The sequence below is a fragment of the Dipteris shenzhenensis genome, chromosome 1, assembly GCF_047967505.1.
Source record: "Dipteris shenzhenensis isolate YYH24624 ecotype China chromosome 1, Dip_SZ_1.0, whole genome shotgun sequence".
Taxonomy (NCBI): Eukaryota; Viridiplantae; Streptophyta; class Polypodiopsida; order Gleicheniales; family Dipteridaceae; genus Dipteris; species Dipteris shenzhenensis.
This window is the reverse complement of record NC_141596.1, coordinates 45,591,506-45,616,308: the sequence shown is the minus strand read 5'-3', so window position 1 is coordinate 45,616,308 and position 24,803 is coordinate 45,591,506. Positions and strand designations below refer to the sequence as shown.

The following is a 24,803-nucleotide window of genomic DNA, read 5'->3' as shown; positions in this document are numbered from 1 at the left end:
GCACTAGCTTTTTGCATTCTACATCGGTGTGGATGCTCGTTTAATAGCTCCACCCTCACAGTTTGTTTGTATTGGGATTCTCACAGTCTCATAGACCCATCGGTCTTCTGAAGACTAAAATAAGATTTCTTTCTTTCTTTCTTTCTCTGATGAATCATGAGTGGAGGCTACTTTATCAGTACCAAAAGTGTGACTCCTAGATTTTCTGGCATTAGATGCCTTGCTCCTTGAATTAGCTGCTGCTGCTCGATGGACAGCTTGCATCTGAAAGCACCCCCCACAAATTTTCTCTCACCTCGCATTCTCCATCTCTACATCACTATTCACCATTTATCCACAACCTCTATTGCTGGCAGCAGCCTCCTCTTACAATGCATCATGAATAACAATACCTTGAACCAGCATTTGCTCCTCAGTCTCTCTTCCAGCTGTCCTCTCCCATCTCTAACCACTAACCATTTGTGCCCCGATGCCTTGGAAAACAAAGTCTCTCTGCACAATCACCATCATTCTTCAGTCCTTACTGCTAATACCTCTCCATCCACATTCACCCCATTTCCTCATCTTCGCCCTCCATATCCACCCTATCTGCATTCCTTTCACTACACACTACATGAATCTTTGGTAGTCTTGCCTCTTCATGTTTAGTGAGAAATCTAAACAATGTACACTTAGAATCAATTTTGCAAATCGCAGCATGGAAAGCTGCACATTAAAACTCTTCATGTTAGTAGCCAAGAAACCGATTTAAAATGAACGAATTTAATCGACCTTCTTTCAAAAATGTTAATTAAAGTCAGCAGTTGCATTCTATTTTTTTGTACACTTGTTTGTTCAAAGAGAGGATTGGAGAAATCAAACTTGTTGTTTTATGAAGCCCTTTGAGACAGGTTGGCACATGTCACAAGCCAATTGCTCTCACTTATTAGAGGTACACACCTTGATGATACATCAAATGGTAAGGATTAATAGTCCATTCTTGTACTGCCACTTCTAATATTTAGAGAAAGGGCACAGAGCCTCCCCAGATGAGTATAGCTTTCCCTATTGGTGAGCTCAAAACCTGCTCCACACATTACCATGCACACATCATTGACATTGTTGGATTACTTCTTGGATCAACCATGTCTTCCAACCACTGAAAATAACCAGTAAATTTAACACGCTACTAAAAACCTAAGCCTTAAAAATGATTCCCACTTGTCAACCCAAATTGAATTTCAAATAATTTTAGAAGGTGTCATACTGTACCATCGACTAAAATATGCAAAAAGTATGCACAACGTTGATATTTCTTAACAGGACTTTCACTCCGCTATAAAAAATTATCACAGTAACAAGAGTAACCATAACAGCTTGGAAAGTGAGTGGATGCTCATACACAAACCACGGCTCAAATTGGAGCACTTCTACTTTACAAAGGTTATATCACCTCCAGACCATAATTAGGCCAGGAAAGTAAAAAAAGCTCTACTAGAGCAGTTCTGCATGCTTCACTATTACACGTTGTACAAGTTGTTCCTTATTTGCTCTGGTCACAAACCCTTGCCAAGCAACATTTCTTCTCCTCTTACACTTTTTCCAGATGTCTGCTCCCTTTTTGGCACCTTGAAGAACCAAGAATGCAAAAGGGTTGGAAGCGTAATTTAATTCACTTCATTATAAAAACTGAGGGCAATGACAACTCGGTCATTGATCAATTTATTGTCGATGTCTGTAAGAATGAGTGGCAATTCTAGGAAGACAAAAGAGACCTTTGTAGACACATTATCATGACTTGTCAGCAAACAACTGTTGGGAACCATTCTGCACTTGACTTTGGTGCCCACTATCGTGACAACCCTGTAAAGCAGTTGGTGCAGCCACAATTGACCCCAAATACATATAAGGCCTTCTGCTGGGAGAAAGGAAGAGGAGATGAAGATACACAGCAATACAGTATTGTAGCACAGGAAACATGAAAGGCATCACCCCTTGAGTATCTGTACAAATGTACCATTCATTTTATACCTTCCTGCTGAACTTCAAATTGAGTTTTGAAAATAACTGTCACTTCTCATTACAGCAACAAAAGCACTGTGACCATATTGACCTGTGCTTAGGCTTGTTATCTGAGGTTTGTGGGCTCATCACTTTGTTTGCCGTATTCAACACTTGTATAGAAACTGCTGGCACAGAACGCACTTTCTGCACCACCTTCTTGACTAAGGGGCTTAATTTTGGGGATAATAAAGCTGAAGGCTTTGATTCAGGAGTGGTTGATGTCAGGCTTCCCCGATTCCCAACTCCAAATGGTGATAAGATATGCCTTCCTTTGGAAGAGAGAGTGGTATTTTGCATTGGAAAGCCATTACCTCCTACAACGCTACCCATGTCTACCCGTGGTAAGGAAATAGTTCTTGTTATTTCCTGAGGTGATAGAACATGAGAGTGAGATGGCATCATTAAGTCAAAATTTGCTTCCCATGTTTCTACAGCATTTTCATGTCCTACACTACTTCTCATCTCATAAACGGGCATGGAAGCCTTGAACAATTCATGTGATTCAAGATCCACAATGCTCATGAAAGAAGGTGCCTCGTAAACCTCCACAGACTCTAATGCTGGCCCACGAGGGTCAGAAAAAGAATAATCACTTGTGTCTTGATCTGGCTCACTTGCAAATTGAGCTTGAGTCTCCAGATTGCCTGTATTGTGCAGTGCTGGTCTTACTGGTTCAGCAACGCCACGAATACCTGCTCCAAAAAAAGTTCCAAGGTTATTCACAAGTTGCGTTTGCAAGCATTCAGAAACTTAGAAACTATCCCAGGTCCTATCCATAATCCTTTATTGACTCCCTCCCTCTCTCTCTCTCTCTCTCTCTCTCTCTCTCTCTCTCTCCAACACATACCACAAATCATGCCATCATCACATTCAGGATAGATTTGTTGGTGAACTGCAAGGAAAGCATGGAGTGAACACAAACTGAGAATTCTTGCTTATGGAATGAAGAAAGGTGAGGTCCTTAAGTAGGCACCTCTTACATGATCATTGACATCACTGATGACCTCTGAGCTCCTCTGAGCTCCACAATCATCTCCTCAATCTGCTCCTAGATTCTCTCAATCATCCTATGTGGCTTCTACCACCACCTAACAGTGCTTATGGGCACCTAATTGTGCCTCTAGCACACACACATAGAAACCAAGGTGTGTCTAGGGCATACACCTTGAGATATCCCATCATACCCCCCCTCAAGGGAATGCCTCAGGCTATGTCAAGGATAAATCTAGTCTCATAGTTTCTCATGCCATCTCATGGTGGTCAAGGATAAATCTATGGCTAGGTTCTCATGCTAGCAAGGGGTTCCCAAGGGTGTAAAGTAAACAAAAGGGATACAAAAGACCTTCCAATGGTTATCTCCCCTGCATGTACATGCACACAATGTCTGCAAGAGGTACCATGGAGCAAAACACATACACATGGCCTATATACAACCTTGGTCAATGGTCAAGTATCCCCTACTAACCATGGTTAAGTTTATAGTTAGGTTTAGCTGGACCATGGTGCTAGAGCATGCTTCTCAGACAACATGATGTTGCACATTAGAAACTGCCATCAATTAAATATTCCTGCATTTTGTACTTCTAGCATTTTCTGCACGACTAGCTCTCTGATTTCCCCTTCGTCCTTCAGGATATCTACAGCATGTAACCCCTATTGTATCTCAATGTTCAAAAGTCACATAACGTGCAGAATAAGAACAAGCTCCCATGATCTAGAGGTAGAAAAAGGTAGATGGGCCAGACCAAGAATCCCCAGGGAGGCAAGAATCTGTAAAATCTGCCCAGCAGGAGAGAGAAAATGAAGAGCATACACCCCTTCACTGCAGAGCATACATGCATATCCGGGAAAAGTACAACAGTAATGACCTCAGCCTAACAGTCCTTATGAACCAACCAGCCAAGCAAGTGAGAGCATACCATAAGGAAAGTCTAGGACCAAGCACTAAAATTTTGGACATGGCCGATAGGTTGGCCAAACACATAATTATTACATAGGATTTACCGTAAAATGTATTAGTCAGATATAAAAGAGCCACTATCATTATGATAGTGGACTCTAGTCCCATAGACCCTATAGGGTCTCAAGAGGAATTTAATAGAAACATATCATATCATATCTCTCTCTCTCTCTCTCACTCTCCCCCCCCCCTTTCAGTCACTTTTGACTGAGTATTTGAAGCCATTCTTTCCTTGGTCTTGTTAGGTTGCACGATTCTAGAGAGGTACTAACCCTAAGGGGTGATGTTGTATATATCCATCTTCTTCTTCTTCATTATACTGTGGTGTACAGTTACACTCCTCTCTTCTCACTCTCCCACCTTCTCCAACATGGTACCAGAGCCATTGGTTCCTTGTGTTTGCACCAGCCTCAGTTGTAGTATTACTGATCTTCTACCTTGAGAGGAGATGCTACACTTTTGCTTTTCACAACATCTAATCTCTCTAGCTCAAGATACATCAGTTTGAAGCTTCCAGCTTCTTAGTTCCAAGATTTCTATCAGTTTGACAGTTTTGGAAGACGTTTTTTTCTTCTTCTTTTTTTTTCTTTTTTCTTTTTTTTTTGGGGGGGGGGGAGAGAGAGAGAGAGAGAGACAGGATCCTTCTTTGTTTCCAATTTCTATGTTGTGGGATACCTCATGTCGAGGTCCCCCTTGTCTTCAAAGCACGTTCATTCCAGGCCGATCATTGGCCTTTGAAGACCTCGCTGACGGAAACTTCTTCAAAGCCATCATTAGGCTGTTCAGGTTGAGGGCAATATTGGCCTTTGAGCCCCTCGACACACGGACCAAACACCAGAAGCATCTCCAAAGCTTCAAGCCCACAGTTCTGTTAAAGTTTTGGCATCTCATAGTGAGAGAGGGCTTTGTTGTGGGTGTGCCTGCCTGGGGAGAAAGGAGTAGGATAGGGTAATACCGGCTGGTTGTAGGCCTAAAATCTGGCTGGCAGAGGCTGAACAGGCCCATGGTTAGGGCTGGGATGGGGCCAACGCCTATAAAAGGCTCCACCTCTTTCTCTCGTCTCACATTGGGCCCCTTGGAGCATTCTTCTACAGTTGTACCCCTCAGGTTGAGGTTGTTCCCTGGATATTGCCATTGCCTCACTCGTGTCACTTTCTCTTTTGCATGCTTCCACACACACTACTTTCACATGGTATCACATGTTTTGGTTGTTCAGGGACCGAGGGAGCACGAGGAGCTGATGCAGTGTGGGCTTTGCTATGTAGATCTGGGAGTACTTTGAAGGTGCTGATTGGCAATTGCTGAGCTTCTACAGGGCAATCTGCAGCAGCGCTACAGGAAGCCTGGTACATTCTGAGGCACTCTGGCGAGCTGATCAAGGATTGTAGTAGCCTGGCTGTGGAGAAGACGGCAGCAACGTAGACTTTCACGACCACTTGTTGGAGAAGTCATCAGGGTAGCTCTCCCTCTCTATCCCGCCTTCCCTTTCTTGTTCTCCATCCAGTAGACCTGTTCTCTGCCAGGATCAGCAGAGGTGTGGAGTCCGGTCTAGTTCCATAGGACCCCCTTGTACGAGCAAGGAGGAAAGCTTGACAGCACGAACTATGCCCATTGGAAGCTCAACCTAAAGGTCTGGTTCAAATAGAAGGGCTTATTGGAGATAGTTCACGGCTACGAAAGACAGCACAAATGTCCAAAGAGCTGTATTCATTGGGATGCTGCCCAAGAGGACGCCTTCCTAGAAGTGCTTCAGGATTTGGAGGACCGGGACTCAAAGGCATATTCAGTATTGGTCCGGATGATGACTGAGGAGGTTCCTCCGGCTATCCAAACACTGACCAGTGCATTTGAGGTATGGTCGAAACTGGAAGATCTTTATGCGAGTGATTCAGCGATGCAAGCTGTCACTTTGCAGGGACATCTATACAATCTTGAGTTCCCCACAGGGAGTACCATACAGCCATTCTTAATGAAGGCTAAGGTCATCCACGACCAGCTTCAGGCTATGAGTGCTGCCCTCACATCTCTCCAGTTAGCGGCCCTCATCCTTACCAAGCTGCCACTGGAGTACGACATGGTCTCCTGCGCATTGAGGTGCCAGGCCACGATGAGTCAACTGAACTTTGATGATCTATGCTCCCTTCTCATTGAAGAGGAGTTCTCTCTCTTGTCTCAGGGAAAAATTCGAGTCACTCCCGGTGGTGTTGAAGCACTATCAGCAATCCACAAGAAAAAGTGATGAAAGTGCTACAACTGCGGGAAGAAAGGGCATCTGGCCAGAGATTATCGGTAAAAAGGAAAAGCTAAGGACCTGGACTCAGACTCGGACTCAGATTCCCACTCACGTGGTTCCAAGGCAGCAGCAGTTGCCAAGGAACACCAGATAGTATGTGCCTTCTGACAAAAGAAAGATCCCTCTCACAGGTCACAGAGAAGGCATGTGGGCGGGAGCGTGGGCTGATCACGGCCCCTATCAGTTGAAAGTCTCGCAGGTAAAGGAAGGCTGTGGAGCTATGGACCAAATGTGTTCGAGGTTCGTTTCTTGATGTCGCAAAGACTATGGACACGGTGTGGACCAAAGTGATGTGTTCGAGGTTCTTGGACATGATGTGTTCACCAAGGGATATTGGGTGTGGTTTGTTCCATAGCTCATCATTCCACACACGGAACTCACTGCAGACTAGCATGGGAACTCAAAGCCGAGAAAAACAGATTTGTTGTTCAAGGTGGCATCCTTCTTTGAGGATCCAGGCTAACAGGTTCTTTCACCAAGGTGAATTCAGTAACGCGCTGCTGGAGGGTATATGGTTGCTTCTTCATCGGCTTGTTTCTTCAGATCATTGTGCTCATCATGACCTGTAGAGAGGGTGTTAAAGTTTTGGCATCTCATGGTGAGAGAGTGGGTGTGCTAGCCTGGAGAGAGAGGAGTAGGATAGGGCAATAGCGGCTAGTTGTAGGCCTATCAAAAGCTGGCTGGCAAAGGCTGAACAAGCCCATATGGGGTTAGGGATGGGTTGGGGCGCGGTTAGGACACCCAACTAGGTCGGGTTAAGCCTAGCCCGATCCTATCTGGGTCGAGTTAGCCCGGCCTACAGGTCCGCTCAGGCTGACCCACAAGTCGGCCAGCCATCTTTCTACTGGCTGACTAGGCAGGGTAGGGGCCTATAAAAGGCTCCCCCCCTTTCTCTATCTCGTTTCACACTAGGCCTCTTGGAGCATTCTTCTATAGTTGTAACCCTAAGGTTGAGGTTGTTCTCTGGATATTATACAATTGCTATTGGCTCACCCTTGTGTCACTTTCTGTCTCCGTCTCTCCTTTTTGCATGCTTTTGCATACGCTACTTTCACAAGTTCAACCATCGACCCATTCCTGCTGGCAACTCCCTGCATGCCTTGCTGGCTTTATAGCTTTGCGTCATTCTGCCTATACAGTGCTCCAACAGCCACACTGCACTCCTACACGTGCCGGCACCTCCATCAGCCTCAGCAACCCTAGCATGCCACCAATTCTGCCCGCGACAAACACCCCCAGAGACATCCCCTCCGAAGCTGCACCTGCCGACCCTTAGTCTACAACAACCCATTGCAGCTTTGCCTCAACTGCCACAACTGCAGTTTCCACGTGTTCCACAACGGTTCCCTGTCGCCAGCCTATCCTTCAGTCACTCTATACCTCCTTGACAATTGTTCCTGCTAACAAGCCCTCATTCTTCACCTCCCTCTACACGTTTATAATTGGTGCCTCTGCCTTGCAAAATCCAACGACTATAGCCGTCTTCCCATTGTCTAGTACCCAGACCACATGCTCCTATAGTGCCTTCCTGATGCTGCTGGCCCACCACACTTTCCACAAATTTGTTTCCCCATCCGCGTCGCCACTACCTTCAATCCCATCACTCATCACACCACTCATTAGTCCCATTCCAAGGCCATATTCTTGAAAAACTATTTTCATTGGTTCTAAGGCTTCTCTTTGAGCCCTCTGAGAGGGGGGAAGAGAGAAGAAAGGGAGCAAGAGAGTGAGAGTAAGAGAGACACAGTAGTGCGGGTGTGAAGTGATGAGTGAGCCACACCACAAACTCACTTAAGTTTTATTAGGATTAGGTTTACCCTATGACTGTCTTAAGACAGTCATAGGTGTCCTATCTTTAATTCTTTAACTAAGGGTTGGCAATGTGCCTTTACCCCAACAACCTCCCACCTAAAGGCCAATGTGCCTAAAGGGGAGAAAAGAATAAAAATTACAGCAATATACAGTTACTGTATACAAGACCATAAAGTAAGAATGGTCTCATCCTAATCCCATGATGTGGCGGCAATGTGCAAACCGCTCTGTAGGCAAGCTCTTAGTGAGCAAATCTGCAGGATTATCATCAGTATGTACTTTCACAAGCTCAAGACGCTTGTCTTCCAGTACCTCCCTGATGAAATGATATTTCACTTCTATGTGCTTGGTCTTCTGATGAAAGACCGGATTCTTTGCCAACATGATAGCACTCTGACTATCACAATGCAAAACTGGCATATCTCCTGTAATGCCCAAATCTCCCACCAGCCGAGTAAGCCATATTGCTTCCTTGCAAGCCTCAGTGGCTGCAACATATTCAGCTTCTGTGGTTGACAGTGCAACGCATTTCTGCAACCGAGACACCCATGAGATAGCACCTCCTGCAAATGTGAAAATATAACCGGTAGTAGATTTCCGGTTATCTGCATTCCCTGCATAGTCTGAATCTGTAAAACCATGCACCAATGCATCCCTCCTACCATAGCATATGCACAAGTCTTTGGTACCTTTGAGATACCTCAAGACACCTTTCACTGCTTCCCAATGCCGCTTGCCTGGATTTGCCATATACCTGCTGATGACTCCCACCGCAAAAGCAATATCCGGACGAGTGGCAACCATGGCATACATCAAAGATCCAACTGCAGATGCATACGGAACCTTGGCCATTTCAGCCTTATCATCATCTGATCTGGGGCTGTCCTTACTGCTGAGTTTTAAATGTGGAGGCAACGGGGTACTAATGGACTTCCCCCCCTCCATTTTAAACCTCTGCAGTACTTTGTCAATATACTCTTTTTGTGACAGAAACAAAAATCCCTTGGACCTGTCACGAGTAATACGCATCCCAAGAATATGATTTGCATCACCCAAGTCTTTCATGTCAAAAGACTTATGCAGTTGTTTCTTCAAGGCAGTAATCTCATGCTGAGATTTACTGGCAATAAGCATGTCATCCACATATAGAATGAGTAGCATCAAACTGCCATCCTTTGCCCGTTTGGTGTACAAGCAATGATCGGTCTCACACCTATGATACCCTTGGGACTGCATGAATGCATCAAACTTCTTGTACCATTCTCTTGGCGCCTGCTTGAGTCCATACAAGCTCCTTTTGAGTTTACACACAAGCTGCTCTTTCCCTTTAACAGCATATCCCTCTGGCTGACTCATATAGATCTCATCATGGAGATCTCCGTGAAGAAAAGCTGTCTTCACATCCATCTGACATAAATCCATGTCAGCATGAGCAACAAGAGCCAACACTGCTCGCAAAGTAGTCATCTTGACTACAGGGGAAAAAATCTCATCAAAATCAATGCCCTTCTCCTGCTTAAATCCCTTGGCAACCAATCTGGCCTTATACCGAGGTAAAGCATTTGAATCCACTTTGACTTTGTAAACCCACTTGCATGGCAAAACCTTTCTGCCTGCAGGTAACTGCACCAAGTCCCATGTATCATTCTGAAGTAGGGAGTCCATTTCTGATTGCATGGCTTTCTCCCACTTCTTTTTCTCTGCTCTTCCCATAGCTTCCTTGAAGCTGGAAGGCTCACCACAATCTGTCAACATGATAAAATCAGCCACATTATTGGCTCCTGGAACAAACCTGACAGGAGGCCGTTGTGCACGGGAGCTCCTCCTAACAAAATGTTCCGGATTAGACTGCTGTCCAGCCTGTTCTTCATGAATGACAGGTGGCTGTACCACCCTATCTGGCTGTGCTACAGCTTCATCTGCTGGCATATCCAGTGGTACATCATTGGCAAAATCATCTGGCTGATTTCCAGCCTGTATACCCTCTTGAACAGGGTGATCTGCAGCAGGCTGCTGCTGCATATAAATGGGCATTCTTGGCTGTCCAACATCATCATAAATAACCCTCCTGTATTCCACAGGTTGCACGGGTTCCTTGTGTACACTATCTTCTTTAAAGATGACATCATTGCTGCGTATAATCTTCCGTTTAACGGGATCCCATAACCTGTACCCCATTTCACCTTCGTCACCGTATCCCATAAAGATGCATCTGATAGACTTTGGATCCAGTTTGGTGCGGAGATCTTTGCGTACATGAGCAAAGCACTCGCAGCCAAATACCCGTAAGTGCTTGTATGAGGGTGGCTTGCCAGTCCACACCTCCTCTGGCACTTTCAACTCCAAAGCCTTATTTGGTGACTTGTTAATAATGTGAATTGCTGTTTGCACGGCTTCTGCCCAAAAGCCATGGGGTAATGCAGCATAAGACAACATACATCGAACCTTCTCCTGAACAGTTCGATTCATCCGCTCACTTGCACCATTTTGAGATGCATTATGAGGGGCTGTGAGTTCCTGTTTGATGCCCTTAGCTTGGCAAAACTGCACAAAAGCATGTGACACATACTCACCCCCATTATCGGATCTGAGGCATTTCAGCCTACGACCTGTCCGATTCTCCACCTGAGCGACAAATCTCTTGAAAGCATCTAGGGCATCTCCCTTATGCTTCAAGAAATAGACCCACACCTTACGTGTGGCATCATCAATGAAAGTAATAAAATATTTGGCACCCCCTAGTGATAACTGTGGCATCTCACACAAATCAGTGTGCACTAGATCAAGTGGTGCTCTATTCTGGGGAGTTCTCCTCTTATGAGGAGTCACAGAATGCTTGCCAAAAATACAATGATCACAAGTAGGCAAATCTGAAAAAGAGAGAGGCGGCAGATAACCCAAACGTGACAGTTCTTGCATTCCCTTAACAGACATGTGTCCCAACCGGCTATGCCACAATGAAACCTTTGGCAGCTCGGTTATGGCAACAACATGATTACCCACACTGGAAACATAAAGAGGGTACAAGGTATCACTCTTAAAACCCTCAGCCACTACAGTATGGCCATCAGTAATCACCCATTTGGAATCTCCAAATGTGGTGTGGTAACCACTGTCATCCAATAAGCCAGTGCTAATCAGATTTTTCTTGATTTGCGGCACATGGCGAACACCATCAAGCATAAATGACTGTCCATCAGGAAGTACTATTTGTATACTGCCAATCCCTGCAATCTGACATGCATAGTTGTTCCCAAGATGAACAACTCCATGAGTACCTGTGTAGGAAGTAAACCACTCCCTATGAGGTGTAACATGAAAAGAGGCACCTGAATCCAAGAGCCAGGTGTGCATGTCATGGCCATCAATAACCAAAGCATGTGCTATTACAGCAGAAGAGCATAAAACATCATGTATGTCACTGTCACTGTCCTCTGCTGCAACATTCACTGCATCCAAGTCAACTATCTTGGCCTTGCCTTTGCCTTTGCTTGCATTTCCTGCATCTTGTGTTTCAGCCTTCTTGGCTTTCTGATCCCGTATGAACTTGAAGCACTTCGACTTCACATGTCCCTTCTTGCCACAATAAAAGCATTCAATGTCCTTTTTGCCACGGGACTGACTGCGGGATTTGGACTTACTAGCAGATCTCCCCTTCTGCTGAGTCCTGCCTCTATCCTGTACCTGCAAAGCATTTGAAGACTTGCTGCCCGCATTATTCTTCCTGCTCATCTCCTCCATAAGGAGAGAGCTCTCTACATCAGCATAAATAAGAGTGGCATTTGAGTTTGACAGGGTGGTCTTGAAAGTGTCCCAACTCTCAGGAAGAGTACACAACAAGAAAGTAGCCTTGAACTCCTCATCAAGGTTCAACCCCTGTGCAATCAGCTGTGTAAAGATAGCATTGAACTCACTCAAGTGTGAGGTCATAGCTGTACCTTCCTTCATGCGAAGATCGACCAGCTTCTTCAGCCAATAAACCTTACTGGCTGAGCTCTTTTGAGCATACAGTTCTTCTAGTCTTTGCCATAGACCATAAGAGGTCTTTTCAACCTGTACATTGAACACAAGAGTGTCTGAAATAGTGAGCATGATAGCTGCCCTCGCAGACAGATCAAGCTCTTCCCAATCATCAGCTGCCATATCAGATGGCTTGACACCCTTTACCCTTATGGGCTTAGCAATCTTCTTTAACAGAAGAACATTCAAGCACTGTTCTGCCCATAATGCATAGTTATGTGCTCCTTCCAGTTTCTTTATGTTCAGAATTGAAGAATCACCTCCTCCTGATGCCATATCAGATGAGGAAAGTACCTGACTCCCTGGAAGTAAAAAGACTGAATAAAAAAGTTCTGATTTCTCAGAAAAAGCCTGCTCTATTCAAGAGCCAGAAGCACTCTCAAAGGTGCTGTTTTTACTGTCAGTAAAATCTGCAGCAAAACAGTAAATGTCCCTGCAAATACTGTACCTTCTGACAAACTGTTCTGAGCTCAAAAAGCCATAAAAACAGTAATTTCAGACTGCTGCTGCTGCTCAACAAGAGCTTAACAGTGCATACTTATCTGACAAAACCACCAACACTGCTGTAAACACTGCTGTACTGACTGTACTGATCACTTCTCCCACCTCAGATGAGGTATGTCACTGACTCAAATTGCAGAAATCACTTGACAAACACCCAAAAAAATAACAGTAAATGACCCTTCAGCCTGTCACAAAACCTGCAACAGTAAATGGGATAAATCCCAAGCAATCACCCTTATACCAAGGGGAGAAAATGCATCTGAAGATCTCTGTCGGTAACCCAAGTGCTGTCAAACAAAGTCTGGGCAAAAGCCCCTTGATCTGACACCTGAACCAAGTGGAGAACACCTCAACACTGAGGTAGCATGCAATATGAAAATCTCTCTGACAAAATCATTTACCAGTGTAATGCATATACTGCCCTGTGTAGAACTGACATACACAGATCCCAACGTACAAACACTCAATGAGGAACCTTTTGAGCACTGTCAACGATGGACAGTTAGGGACCGAGTAAACTCGATGCGCCCTGGCCAAGCGTGGCTCAACTGAGGTTCTCTGAGTGTTGCACAAGAAATGTGATCTGCAAGAAAATGTCTCCTCAACACTGCGGAAATCAAGACTAAAGTGTGCTCTCAAGCACCACACTGCCTCAAGGCATACAATGCATCACCTTCCGGGCAAAAGCCCTATGATAAGATCACCCAAAAAGTGAGAATTTCACTCAGAAAAAGCATAGAAGCTCCTGCTGTCCTGCTGTACTTCTGTCCTTGCAGCAGGTACACTTCCCCCCAAAAAAAAATCTTTGGACACAGATCCCAAGAATATGTACCTCCCTGCTGCACACAGATCGAAAAAAAAAATCTGTGTAACTTCCTGTGGGTGTGGCGGCGTCGTCCGTACAGCTGTACGGCAGTCCGTACGACTGTCGTCCGTACGGCTGCGCGACGCTGCAGATTCGCTGGCTGCTGTGCTGTGTAGCTGCCTGATGCAGCTCCGCCCTGGCTACTGTGTAGCTGATGTACAGCAGCAGGCTGGCGACGCCCACGCTCTTCTCAAAGACCTAGCAGTGCTGGATACCACGAGCTGCAGCTCTCTGCAAAATGCGCCGCCCTACGCAAAAGCGCCGCCCTAGCTGCAAAATGCGCCGCCTGCGCCCTGAACTGCACCGCCCTGTAGCTGCCCTTCGAAATGCAACGCCCTGTGTCGCCGCCCTGCTAACTGCGCCGCCGCTGCTGCTGTGGCAGTCCGTCCGTACGACTGTACGGACGACGTACGGTCGTACGGCGCTGTCCGTACGTCCGTACAGAGAGGGTAGTAGGCTAGGAAGAGGAAGCTTGGGAGGGGAGGCTCTGATACCAGTTGAGAGGGGGGAAGAGAGAAGAAAGGGAGCAAGAGAGTGAGAGTAAGAGAGACACAGTAGTGCGGGTGTGAAGTGATGAGTGAGCCACACCACAAACTCACTTAAGTTTTATTAGGATTAGGTTTACCCTATGACTGTCTTAAGACAGTCATAGGTGTCCTATCTTTAATTCTTTAACTAAGGGTTGGCAATGTGCCTTTACCCCAACACCCTCAACATCCTGTTGTACCCACCTCTACTCCCTCATCATTACCTCAATCATTATTGCACTAAACCATAAGCCCATTTAGGGCTTCCCTAGCATTGACACGTGGCATTCTTGCCACACGTGACACATGCTGCACTACCCAATCAGCATCATTCTGCCAACTTATCAAGCAAGCAACCTCAGCATCCACATTGCACGTGCCAACTTAGCACATACTACACAATCAACATTTGCACCTGCAGTTGATACCTCCGCACATGCATGTTGCACATTGACACAGCTGCATCATCCTTTTTTGATATGCTTTATTTTTAGCAATTAAAATTTTTAGCTTCATTTTCTTGCATACACTGACTAGACTCAATGTCGATTAGGCTAGCATACCCATATATCAATCCAGATATCAAACTCCACAACCGCTAATTAGTCATGGTGACGTTTTGGTCAAAGTGGCAAAGAAGTGCCCCAATCAGTTTGCTTCCTTATGCATGAAACACACCAATTTAGGTGCCCATATCTTAATCATTTGACATTTGATTTGGGAGAGTTTGTGCCATGGTTTCATACACTTAAATCGCATGTTATGCACATCATTTTGACACCACTGCCATTTTTTATGCATTGTTACCCTTAGGATGGACTCGCAGTCCTTAACTCACATTTTAGTTTTGATGGACTCTTTGTCCTTAACTGATTCTGGTTTCTTGAGTCTCATAGACCTTTCGGTCTTTCATAGACTAGAATACTCTCTCTCTCTCTCTCTCTCTCTCTCTCTCTCTCTCGCGCTAAGAAATTGTTTCAATAAACAAAACAAAACCGACTGATGCACATTGCCAATTTGAACATACCTGAAAAAGACTCCTCATTGCTGTTGGCACTATCACTCAGCCCTACTTTAGAAGGCAGAGAAGAAGCTGTTTTGAAATCTTCTGGAAAATGACCAGGCAAGTTCCCACCAAACACAAAACCTTCTGTTTCTGAAAAATTGCTTAACCTGTCCAGGCCTTCTATAAAAGGGTTTCCTGGTGAAGCCAAGCCATTCTGCCAATTCTGATCCCGCAATTGTTCTATGCCACTTTGCAACGGTTCCACGCCTCCCACAACCAAAGTCATTTTCTCTTTGTCCTTATCATGTGCTTCCAGTCCAGCCTCCAACAACTGCTCCCAAAGTTCTAAATCACGAGACCCTTGTTTTGAAGTGCCATCATCTGTTCATCCATAGTAAATAAAATTGCTACATGGTTTTGAAATACAAAAGAAACAAGATACACAATACAGTGTGGTATTTTGCTAGAATCCTGAATCGACTTGCATAGTATGCACATCTATCATAACAACCCTATTAATGCTGACAATTGTAATGATGGAACATGGCACAAACACATTTATAATAGCTTCATTTTCATAAAACTTTATTAACCAGCATACTGGCCTCCTCTCATGCTGAAGATGAACAACTCACGTAACAAGTAAGCACAAAGAGAATCGCATATACTTAGATGAATCCAGGAACATTCCCAAACTCATCCTCTAAAAACAACATAGTGCAGTTTCAATCTCACAATAGTCACTCATAAGATTGAAAACCATAAACTCCATCACGCATAGCAGGAACTAGCTACTATGGCATCCCCACTGACGTCATCACCGCCAACAGTGGGTGTAGACAATCAAATGGAGCTTGCCTTTGGCCAAAGAAAAATCAATGAGCAACAAAATAGAATAAACATCAGCCAGTTAGTATAGCCTCATCAAAGGTCTGCAAGTCCACAAAAAACAGAAAATGGATTTCCTGTTTTACAAGATCCACTATGAGATAGGTAAAAATACAGATGGAACACCACATACATCATGCATAAATGCCTTCATACACTATACATCCAATGTGTTTAAATATGAAAAACCAAGCATGCTACATACATAGATAGATACAATACGCTCATTGCAGGCATGCATTTGAGTAATAATATTAGCAGCTGGGCTTCAAATTATACTTTTGAAGCATGTATGCATGCATACAATACATGTGTGCATGTATATCCAAGTGTAGTTTCCTTGAAGAGTCAGCTCCCAATCGTTGTTTTTAAAAGGCTATGCTGTCCACAATGATGTTAGGACAACGTTTTGCATCAATGAAGAAAACAGATGGTACTCTATAAAATTGCATTGGTTTAGAAATAGCATACAGATGCTTCCCACTCAACATGAAAACGCAAGCATGCCCTAGAAACAAGAATCAAGCTTCAAATAAGCATGACATAGATAGCCATTTCACTTCTCCTCAACAAAAATGCCAAAGCCCCATACTATATAATTAATCTCAGACTATCACTCACACCGAAAAGCCAAGTAACAAACATACCGTAAGCCAAACCTGTGGCATTTCCCTCCTCAACATCAAAGCGTTGCCAACCCTCCAGATCATTGCTAACCACTTCCGTTCCAGTATCACTTTCTGGGACGACTTGATCAAGCCATTCACCCTTACCGGTGCCAACAGACTCATCCACCTCCTGCATTATATACACCAAAAGTAAAGAATTATTTGTTAGCTTGCCCATTGCGTCAAGAACAAGAAACATGAATAGATAGCATTACATACCATCTCATACATTTAAGCCAGTGCAGCATTTGCATTTTGTTGATTAATGAAGCTTCCAATGCAAAGCAAAGCAGCTATCATTGCTATACAAAAGCAGCATTACTCATGATTCCAACAGTACACATATAGGAGGTGCTTTGCATTCTTACAGAAAACGAAGAGTACTGCCTTTCCTCCATGCTTGTATGGCAGTTCAGATCCTCCAGTGTATCAGGCTGACCATTGGATTTTATTTTAGAAGAGCTTTCATCCACCATAGGGGGGATCATGACCTCCCCAATTTCATGTGAAGATCCCAGATTGTTCTTAGATTCTGAGATACCAAAAGTTGAGCCAACCTCCTTTTCCTCCATCACTTGTGCGAGTGTGTAGCCTATAACACTTGAACGCCACTTGTCTCATTTAGTGATGATGATGAATAAATGAAAGCCTTCATTATGTCTTAATTTGAGTATCACCTCTCTCTCTCTCTCTCTCTCTCTCTCTCACACACACACACACACACCATGTTTCTAACATGGTATCAAAGCAGGTTAACCCTGCCATAGATACCACGTCATCTCTGACCTAACCCTAACCCTAAACCCTAATTCTGCTCAAGCCCTTCTTCCTGCAGCCGCCTCAGCCCTGCTCATTTCCGCCTCAGGTGAGCACAGCCTCTTCATGACTGCCTCCAATCGGACTGTTTAGGAGCTGTTTTCAGCCTCTGTTTGGGTCTCTACTGCATAGTCGACCGCCCCCAAGCAGCTCCAGCGCCATAGCCTCCACCTTTGAGTAGGTCCAGCCCCTGCAAGTGCTGCATGGTGGTCAGCCTCTACAATTCGTAGCAAACACTTGCTGTTGTGTGCATTTTGGAGCACACCAGGCCACCTAATCTCTGCTGCAGACATCTACAACTGCATCTCTTCAACTGCCTTCCAAGAGCCGCCTGCACGTGTGGAATTTCAAGTCACCTTGAAGCTGTTTCATCGCCATTTTAGGGTTTTCAGGCTGTTACAGCAGAAGAAGACCACCTATGTGCATTTGGCTGCAGATTTTTGAGCCATTTGGAGGCCTCTTTGACCTGTTTTGGAGCAGCTGCTTGCTTTTGCCAATTGTTTTGGGATTGCTGCTGCGGAACCGCTTCTTCCAGACTTACTTTCAGGGCTGCTCCTCGTCTCTAATTCATCCCGGAGCTGTTCTGGCAGCTGCTATGGATTTTGAAGCACTCATCTTGTCCACAAGAGCTCTCCTTTGGCTCCTTGCATCTCGGGCTTGCTGCTACATTTTAGGGTTTGCAGGCTGTTACAGCAGAAGAAGACCACCTATGTGCATTTGGCTGCAGACTTTTGAGCCATTTGGACGCCTCTTTGACCTATTTTGGAGCAGCTGCTTGCTTTTGCGAATTGTTTTGGGATTGCCACTGCAGAACCGCTTCTTCCCGACTTACTTTCAGGGCTGCTCCTCGTCTCTAATTCATCCCGGAGCTGTTCTAGCAGCTGCTATGGATTTTGGAGCACTCATCTTGTCCACAAGAGCTCTCCTTTGGCTCCTTGTTGCTGCCCGCCATCATCAAGGTCTTTGCCATCATGACTTCATTGTCTTTGAGTTCTTCACTCGTGGAGAAGTTCAAGGGGGAAGGTTTTCTCATTTATGCGTGAAGGTGTTTGGGATGTTGTTGAGGATGAGAAGGTTGAATTACTTGATCAGCAACACCAAAGGATAGCAGCAGAATGCAAAGGTAATTGCCATCATGACTTCATTGTCTTTGAGTTCTTCACTCGTGGAGAAGTTCAAGGGGGAAGGTTTTCTCATTTATGCGTGAAGGTGTTTGGGATGTTGTTGAGGATGAGAAGGTTGAATTACTTGATCAGCAACACCAAAGGATAGCAGCAGAATGCAAAGGTAATTGCCCCTCATTGGTCTTTGCTTGGCCGACTCTCTCATCCATTATGTGGACTTCAAGTCAACAGCTAAGGAGATTTGGGATCGCCTTGACACATTGTTTGGTAATAAAATCACCAACTTTAAAGTCTTTCACAAGCTCAAGTTTTATGATTTGAAAATAGGAGAGAGTGATGAGTTGAGTGATCATCTAGCAACTTTCAATCTCTTGTTCAACAACTTTCAAGTTTGAAGAGCCCGCCTAATGATCAATATGAAGAGCATGCATGGAATTTCTCGCTTTGAGCAAACTCTTGAAGTCCTTCGCCTTGCCACTACCATGTTTAATGATATGGTGGCACTACTCATTGAGAAGACCATCGCAATAAGGAAGCCTCTCTTGCCTCTCCTGGTGATCAAGCATTTGCTTCCACAAGCAAATGGAAGACCAACAAGAACATTATTTGCAGGTTTTGCAAGAGGAAAGGACACATTGAAGCTCATTGTTTCAAGAAGAAGGAACAGGAACAAGAGAAGCACCATTCCAATCTCCTTGCTGAAGAACAAGCTGGACTTGAAGAGCCCCCTGAGGAGATACATGCAACTACAACAGTATTGTCTTTTACTTTGGTATGATGATAGTGACCACCCAATTCAGAGTAAGGGAGGGTGACAAGTGATGGTTTGCCCTTGCCGGTCGCAAGCTGACTGAGAAGTCACTATCACACAGGAGGTGTTGGATAGTTGGACTTGCTCCTTGCAGTATTGCGGTGGAGGGGGGATCGGTCTACTCCTTGCGTGTTTGGTCTCACACTCTTTGCTCTGAAGGGGGGTGTTGGAGATATCATAACCAAAGAGTGCTTTGATGTGATGTGTTGGTGTGTAGTACTACGAGAACTAGTATCAGTTCATGTGTGTGAGTCATGTGTGAGTGCCACGTGTCACTATGGGACTTATCCCATATGCACTTGGTGCAAGTGTGTAAGTATGTAGCCTATAAGGCATGTACTTCACTTGTCTCATCTAGTGATGATGATGAATGAATGAAAGCCTTTATTGTCTTCATTTGAGTATCACTTCTTCACTCCCTAGCTCTCTCTCTCTTTCTCTCTCTCTCTCTCACACACACACACACCATGTTTCTAACATGAATTGGATTTATTCTAACCCTGGTCGGCCATCTGGTCAGACACACTGGGTAGCCAGATAGACTACAGTTTTGGGGGCTTCCAGAGCCCTGTAAAAGGGGCCCCATTGGGAGGTCCTGGCAGTTGCGTAGTTACTACCTCGGGTGTGAAACTTCACGAGGAAGAAAAGGATCGAGGGCATAGGAGCAGCTTCAGTCCTGCCTTGGAGATCCTTTCGGAGGACACTGAGGGCTTTTGTTGGGCAACGTATCTGAAGGAAGGTGAACAATGGTAGGGCAGCAGCTGCAGTTTGAGCAGCAGGGAGGTCCAGGCATCCAGAGAGAGGAGCACTCAGCCTGCAGGTCTTCATCAAGAAGAGGAGCAGTAAGGAGTGCCTAGAAAGGCATCACTACAGCCACCCCACTGAAGCTCTTGGTGAGCATGTAGGCTGATGGGAGTTTGAAGGCGCAGGGGGGAGGTAGAAGACAGCTTTATGAGTTGCCAGGGGTCCATATCTAGGCAGTACATTGGCTTCTAGTTGGTGGCACACTAAGCATATTTTGTATTGGAGCAATCTTCATTACAGTTTTGCTGTTTCTACTCAACTGTGCGTTGTTCAAGATCTGTGTCTGTGTCTATTTCTTTACACCACTGAACGGAGTGAGATATGATTCATGCATTGTGAGATTTGTTGGTATAGTCTTCCGCTGCTATAGGAGTGTTTCCTACAGCAAACAACCTCCTATTACTCTAGCACTCTCGCCCTTCCCAAGCCTCTTGAAGGGCACGGTCACATTCCTCCTTGGCTACTTGGGCAATGCAGCTTCCCAATCCCTCTTCTACAAGGTGAGCTTCTAGAGCTATAAAACCCATCTGATGAGGTCTTTGACTGATTGCACCTGGTGTACAGGTGTAGGAGCTGACAACAAAAGACACATCCGGTAAACATGCTGACAGTCAATTCAGACGACAGTTGGGGACCGCAAGCATGTCGGCCAGTCTGTGACAATCACCTTCACAGACTAGGTCAGTCTGTAGCGAGGCCAGTCGGCTAAGATCAGCCCAGCCCTATACAAGGGTCCTCAATTCAGGATCAGCTCTGTCAGCAATTACACCAGGCTTCCCAGTGCCTTCTACAGCAGCAGGTGCAGCAGCAGACGCATCAGGTCTTACAGCTCCAGAGGCAACCTCAGGCCATGGACCAGTAGCAGCACTCAGTCCTTCAGCAGCAGGCCCAATGATCCTCCTTCGACCAGGCTTACCAATAGCTGTACACAGAGCTATTGAAGAGCCAACACAAGGAATGAAATTAGTAGTTCATAGGAGATCCAAGGTGTATTCTACTTCAGGTAGACTCTCCATGACTTCCCTCCATCCTTCATTCTTGGTGGATCTCCCATAGGATCCAGGTAGTACATGTGATGACACGCTCCAGCAAGATGACCATGAGTCCGCAAGAACAGTCCAACCCCGGCATGGAGGAAGAGGGCTTCAACTCTAGAAGAAGCCCTGCCACTACTACCTCCACCACTCAAGGCACAGGTAGCCCCTTTAGACATGGTTGCCATGATCCAGGCCATGATGCAGATGCAGATTAATCAGTCATAGAACCTCCTTGCTCGCATTTTGCAACTCTGGGAGCTCAGGGATACCCATGACAGATTGAGCTCAGGGATACCCATGACTAGGCAGCTCAGGAGGCAAAAGAAGAGCATCTGTGAGCTGTCCAGGAAGCAAAGGAAGCAGTCCAAGATGGAAAGAACATCTCCGAGCTGCCGAGGAAGCAAGGGAAGCTGCCCATGAGGCCAAAGAAGAATGTCTCCAAGCTGCCCAAGGGGCCAAAGACGAATATCTCTGGGCGGCATCAAAAGTAAATGAGGAACGGGATCTTGAGTTGTCATTGCTCCAGGCCAAAGCAATAGAGCTTGACAGACCCGTTCCACCGCCAGTCAGGCATCCTTTTCCATGAAAGTTGAACTTCAACAGATATGAGGGAAAGGCAGAACCCTCCTCTCGCCTTGGCTCAACCAGTTTGAGAGTTGTTTTCCTCTTGTGCAGACCCAAGGTAATGAGAATTGCATCTCAGCTTCCATGCACTTGACAAGGTAAGCCGTACTTGGTTGGGTGAAGTTCATCGAGCCCATTCTTGTCACCCCAATACATGGACGATCTTCACACCTAGTTCTTTGAGCTGATACAAGGGGCCACGGAGTTGCTTGACCACTAAGCAAATCGCTTCATGCAAGTGGGTATTCTGTTGCACGTTTCAGACAAGAACTGAATAGGTAGTCTCTGGTCAGACATCCAGTGGTATGTCTGCAGCTTCAGGCTGACAACATATGGCAATGCCTATGAGCTCGCCTAAAATTTTGAGCTCATTAAAAAGGGTCATAGCCCCAAAGGCCCTCTGAACAAGACGTACTGAGGGAGGGTCGAGTCAGCCTGAAGCTGCTGGTGGCCAAATCCCTATAGCACCTAGAGGGTTGTTGGCTGGCCCCAAAGATGGGTGCCGACAACATGAGCCTTACCCTAATGTCCTAAAACATCAGAATGCATAGTGCCAGTTTCTATATGGTAAGGTCCTGTGTAATTAAAATTTTCGCTTAGTTGATTGAACCAGACCCACCCCGGCAAAGGGGTGGTTTTTTATTGTTGCCTTGTATTCAATCTTATAGACGACACTAGAGCATACACTCTTTCTATGTGTCGGGTCTCTCCCTCTCTCTTCTTTAATTGTAAGGAGAACGCGAATATAATCTCATTGTAAGACATCCTACTAGCAGTACGATGAGTCCGGAAAGACCTGCCGTCTCAGAAGTTTCTGCTGATGTGACGGTTGACACTTCACAGATCGCTGGGGTTTCTTTAATCGACCCAAGATGATTTTGCGCGTCACAGATCGCTGGGGATTCTTTAATCGACCCTCCCTCGTTAGAGGGTAGATGATTTGTTTGATCCTTTTCCGCAGAATCTTGTCCATTTGAGTCACTCGTCTGGACATCATCAACGGAGTGAGGTTCCACAGCAAGCAATGAAGCGTCCCCCATTTTCAGTCTGATGCTTTGAGATTTAGGAACAACTCTGCAATGAAACAAAATCGAACCTTTCAGTATCTTAGCAAATTAATAGTAGAATTAAAATGATAAACGTATTTGCTGCGTTCTGCAAGAGTAACAGGAAACAAACGACGAGGAAACCCTCAAATAGCTTCAGCCCCTGACGCGAATATGCGGACCGACAAGTTCGACCTTGTGGCCCGTGGGAGAGCGAAACCCAGATGGCGAAGTTTAATGACCGAAAGGCCGTACTCTGACATTGCTACCCAGAAAAATACAATGCGTCAACAGAAGAGGAGGGCAAAGATCTTAGGCCAAGGATGATCGTTTCGCATATGGGCAGCGGTGGGGAGAGACCCTGTGAATTCGAAATGATATATAGATAAAAGGAAGCGAAGGAATACGCGACAGCAGGGTACAGTGACGGCCTGCTGTTTTGAGGCTTCCAACTTTTACTTACAAAGGCTAGATCCTGCGATGAAGAGTTAGGACAAAAGCACGACTGCGAATCCTGGAGTGAAGCCCGAAGTGAACAATGTGCCGATTTGTACAGGAATGTGCGGGGAAAAGACGGGTGGTTCGCGGACAAACGGTCTAAAGATGATGGAACTGGGGTTGAGAAGATGAAACAAACGCAAAAATCCGAAGGGGAACAGGGGAGCAGATGTGATTTAGAGAGAGAGATTTGGAAATGGCAGAGCAGCAGCATTGATGGGAGAGCACATCGGACAGAGTCAAAAGGGGCAGATTTGGATGATGCTTCGTGCGACGCCATCCATGATTGAAGAAGCTCCTCCTCCTCTCCACCGTCGCTACCTTTCTGAGCTCCTCCTCCATTGCTCGATTTCTTCATCCTTCGTCGTCTCTCCATCATCCCCTTCCCCCCCCCCCCCCCCCAAATCACACATCCGTCGCGCTCTGCCTGCATCCACACTCACTCTGCACATTGTTACTTCCCTTCCTGCACATATCCTACGCTACTCGCTTTCTCAGCTTTTTGCCTTCCCCTCCCACATTGCATCGCCCGCGCACCTCAACATGAGACGATCCCTATGGCCGATTCATCGCCACGACGAAACCCCAAAAATCACACCGTCGAAAACCCAAACCACAAAATTGGCCCGATAGAAGACAATAAACATAGTTGGCCTGATGAAAGAAGATAACGATGATGATGATGATGATGATGGAGCTGGAAATGTTTCTCAAATTGCCTGTTTGCTTCTCCCACTAGGTAAAGCAAAAAGGAAGATGATGATGCTTGCTTCGTTTGCTAGAAAAGCTACGGCGTGAAAAGCAGCAAGCTATTGCAGCATAGGCTTACCTTTGCACCAGAAAAAAAGCCTGAAATTGAAGCGGGAGGTGTTGAAGATCCAAATTATTACATAGTCGGAAACAGTTCTGGAAGATGGGAAGCGCAATTTGCCGCTAGATAAGCAGGATACAACCTAAATTTGGCGGTATGCAAGCAAGTTTAGCAGCGGCAGTGTGGTTACCACCATTTTGCCTGCCGTAAAACACCCTAAAACACCTAATCCGATGGCTACTACTGCCGTTAAACACCCAATTCACCATCGTGGCTGCCGTAAAACAACCAATTCGCCATTTTGGCTGCCGTAAAACACCCCATTGTTCCGCCAGTCTTAAACTTACTGGTCAGCGCCCGCCGGCCGGCTCTCGGTAAATTCTGCCTGCAGATCTCTCTCACACAAAAACTCCAGAAATCGGGAGTCCTCACCAAAGCGAGTGCCAGCTGCCGCGCCGGATGCACACCACGCCGCTGCGACGGGTGACGATACTTTCACAGGGATCGTCGACGGAAGGGCAAAAAACCAGATCCAGCAAAACCCAAGATCTGGATTGCAGGTGAGTAGTCGCTAATTTAGCAACAGTGTCACCCGCTAAAGTTGGAGCATTCCTTCTCACACCCTTGTTAACTCTACCTTACCTCA

At 45.6% G+C, this 24,803-nt stretch overlaps 1 protein-coding gene across 5 annotated transcripts; it reads right to left on the bottom strand.

The window, feature by feature from the left end:
• Window positions 1–1,307: 1,307 nt before the first annotated feature.
• On the bottom strand, window positions 1,308–24,803 carry LOC147905925 (uncharacterized). 5 transcript variants are annotated; one of them, XM_087375640.1, is made up of 6 exons: window positions 24,505–24,803; window positions 22,599–22,876; window positions 16,955–17,178; window positions 16,566–16,716; window positions 15,052–15,411; window positions 1,308–2,735 (listed from the first exon to the last, which is right to left on the bottom strand). In XM_087375640.1, exons 2-6 carry the CDS (start codon window positions 22,840–22,842, stop codon window positions 2,050–2,052), a joined length of 1,665 nt encoding a protein of 554 aa, XP_087231766.1. In that variant the 5' UTR covers window positions 22,843–22,876; window positions 24,505–24,803; the 3' UTR covers window positions 1,308–2,049. The 5 variants fall into 5 exon arrangements, with proteins under 5 accessions (XP_087231766.1, XP_087231759.1, XP_087231751.1 ...); XM_087375633.1 differs by lacking the exon at window positions 24,505–24,803 and adding an exon at window positions 24,176–24,314; XM_087375625.1 differs by lacking the exon at window positions 24,505–24,803 and adding an exon at window positions 23,312–23,740.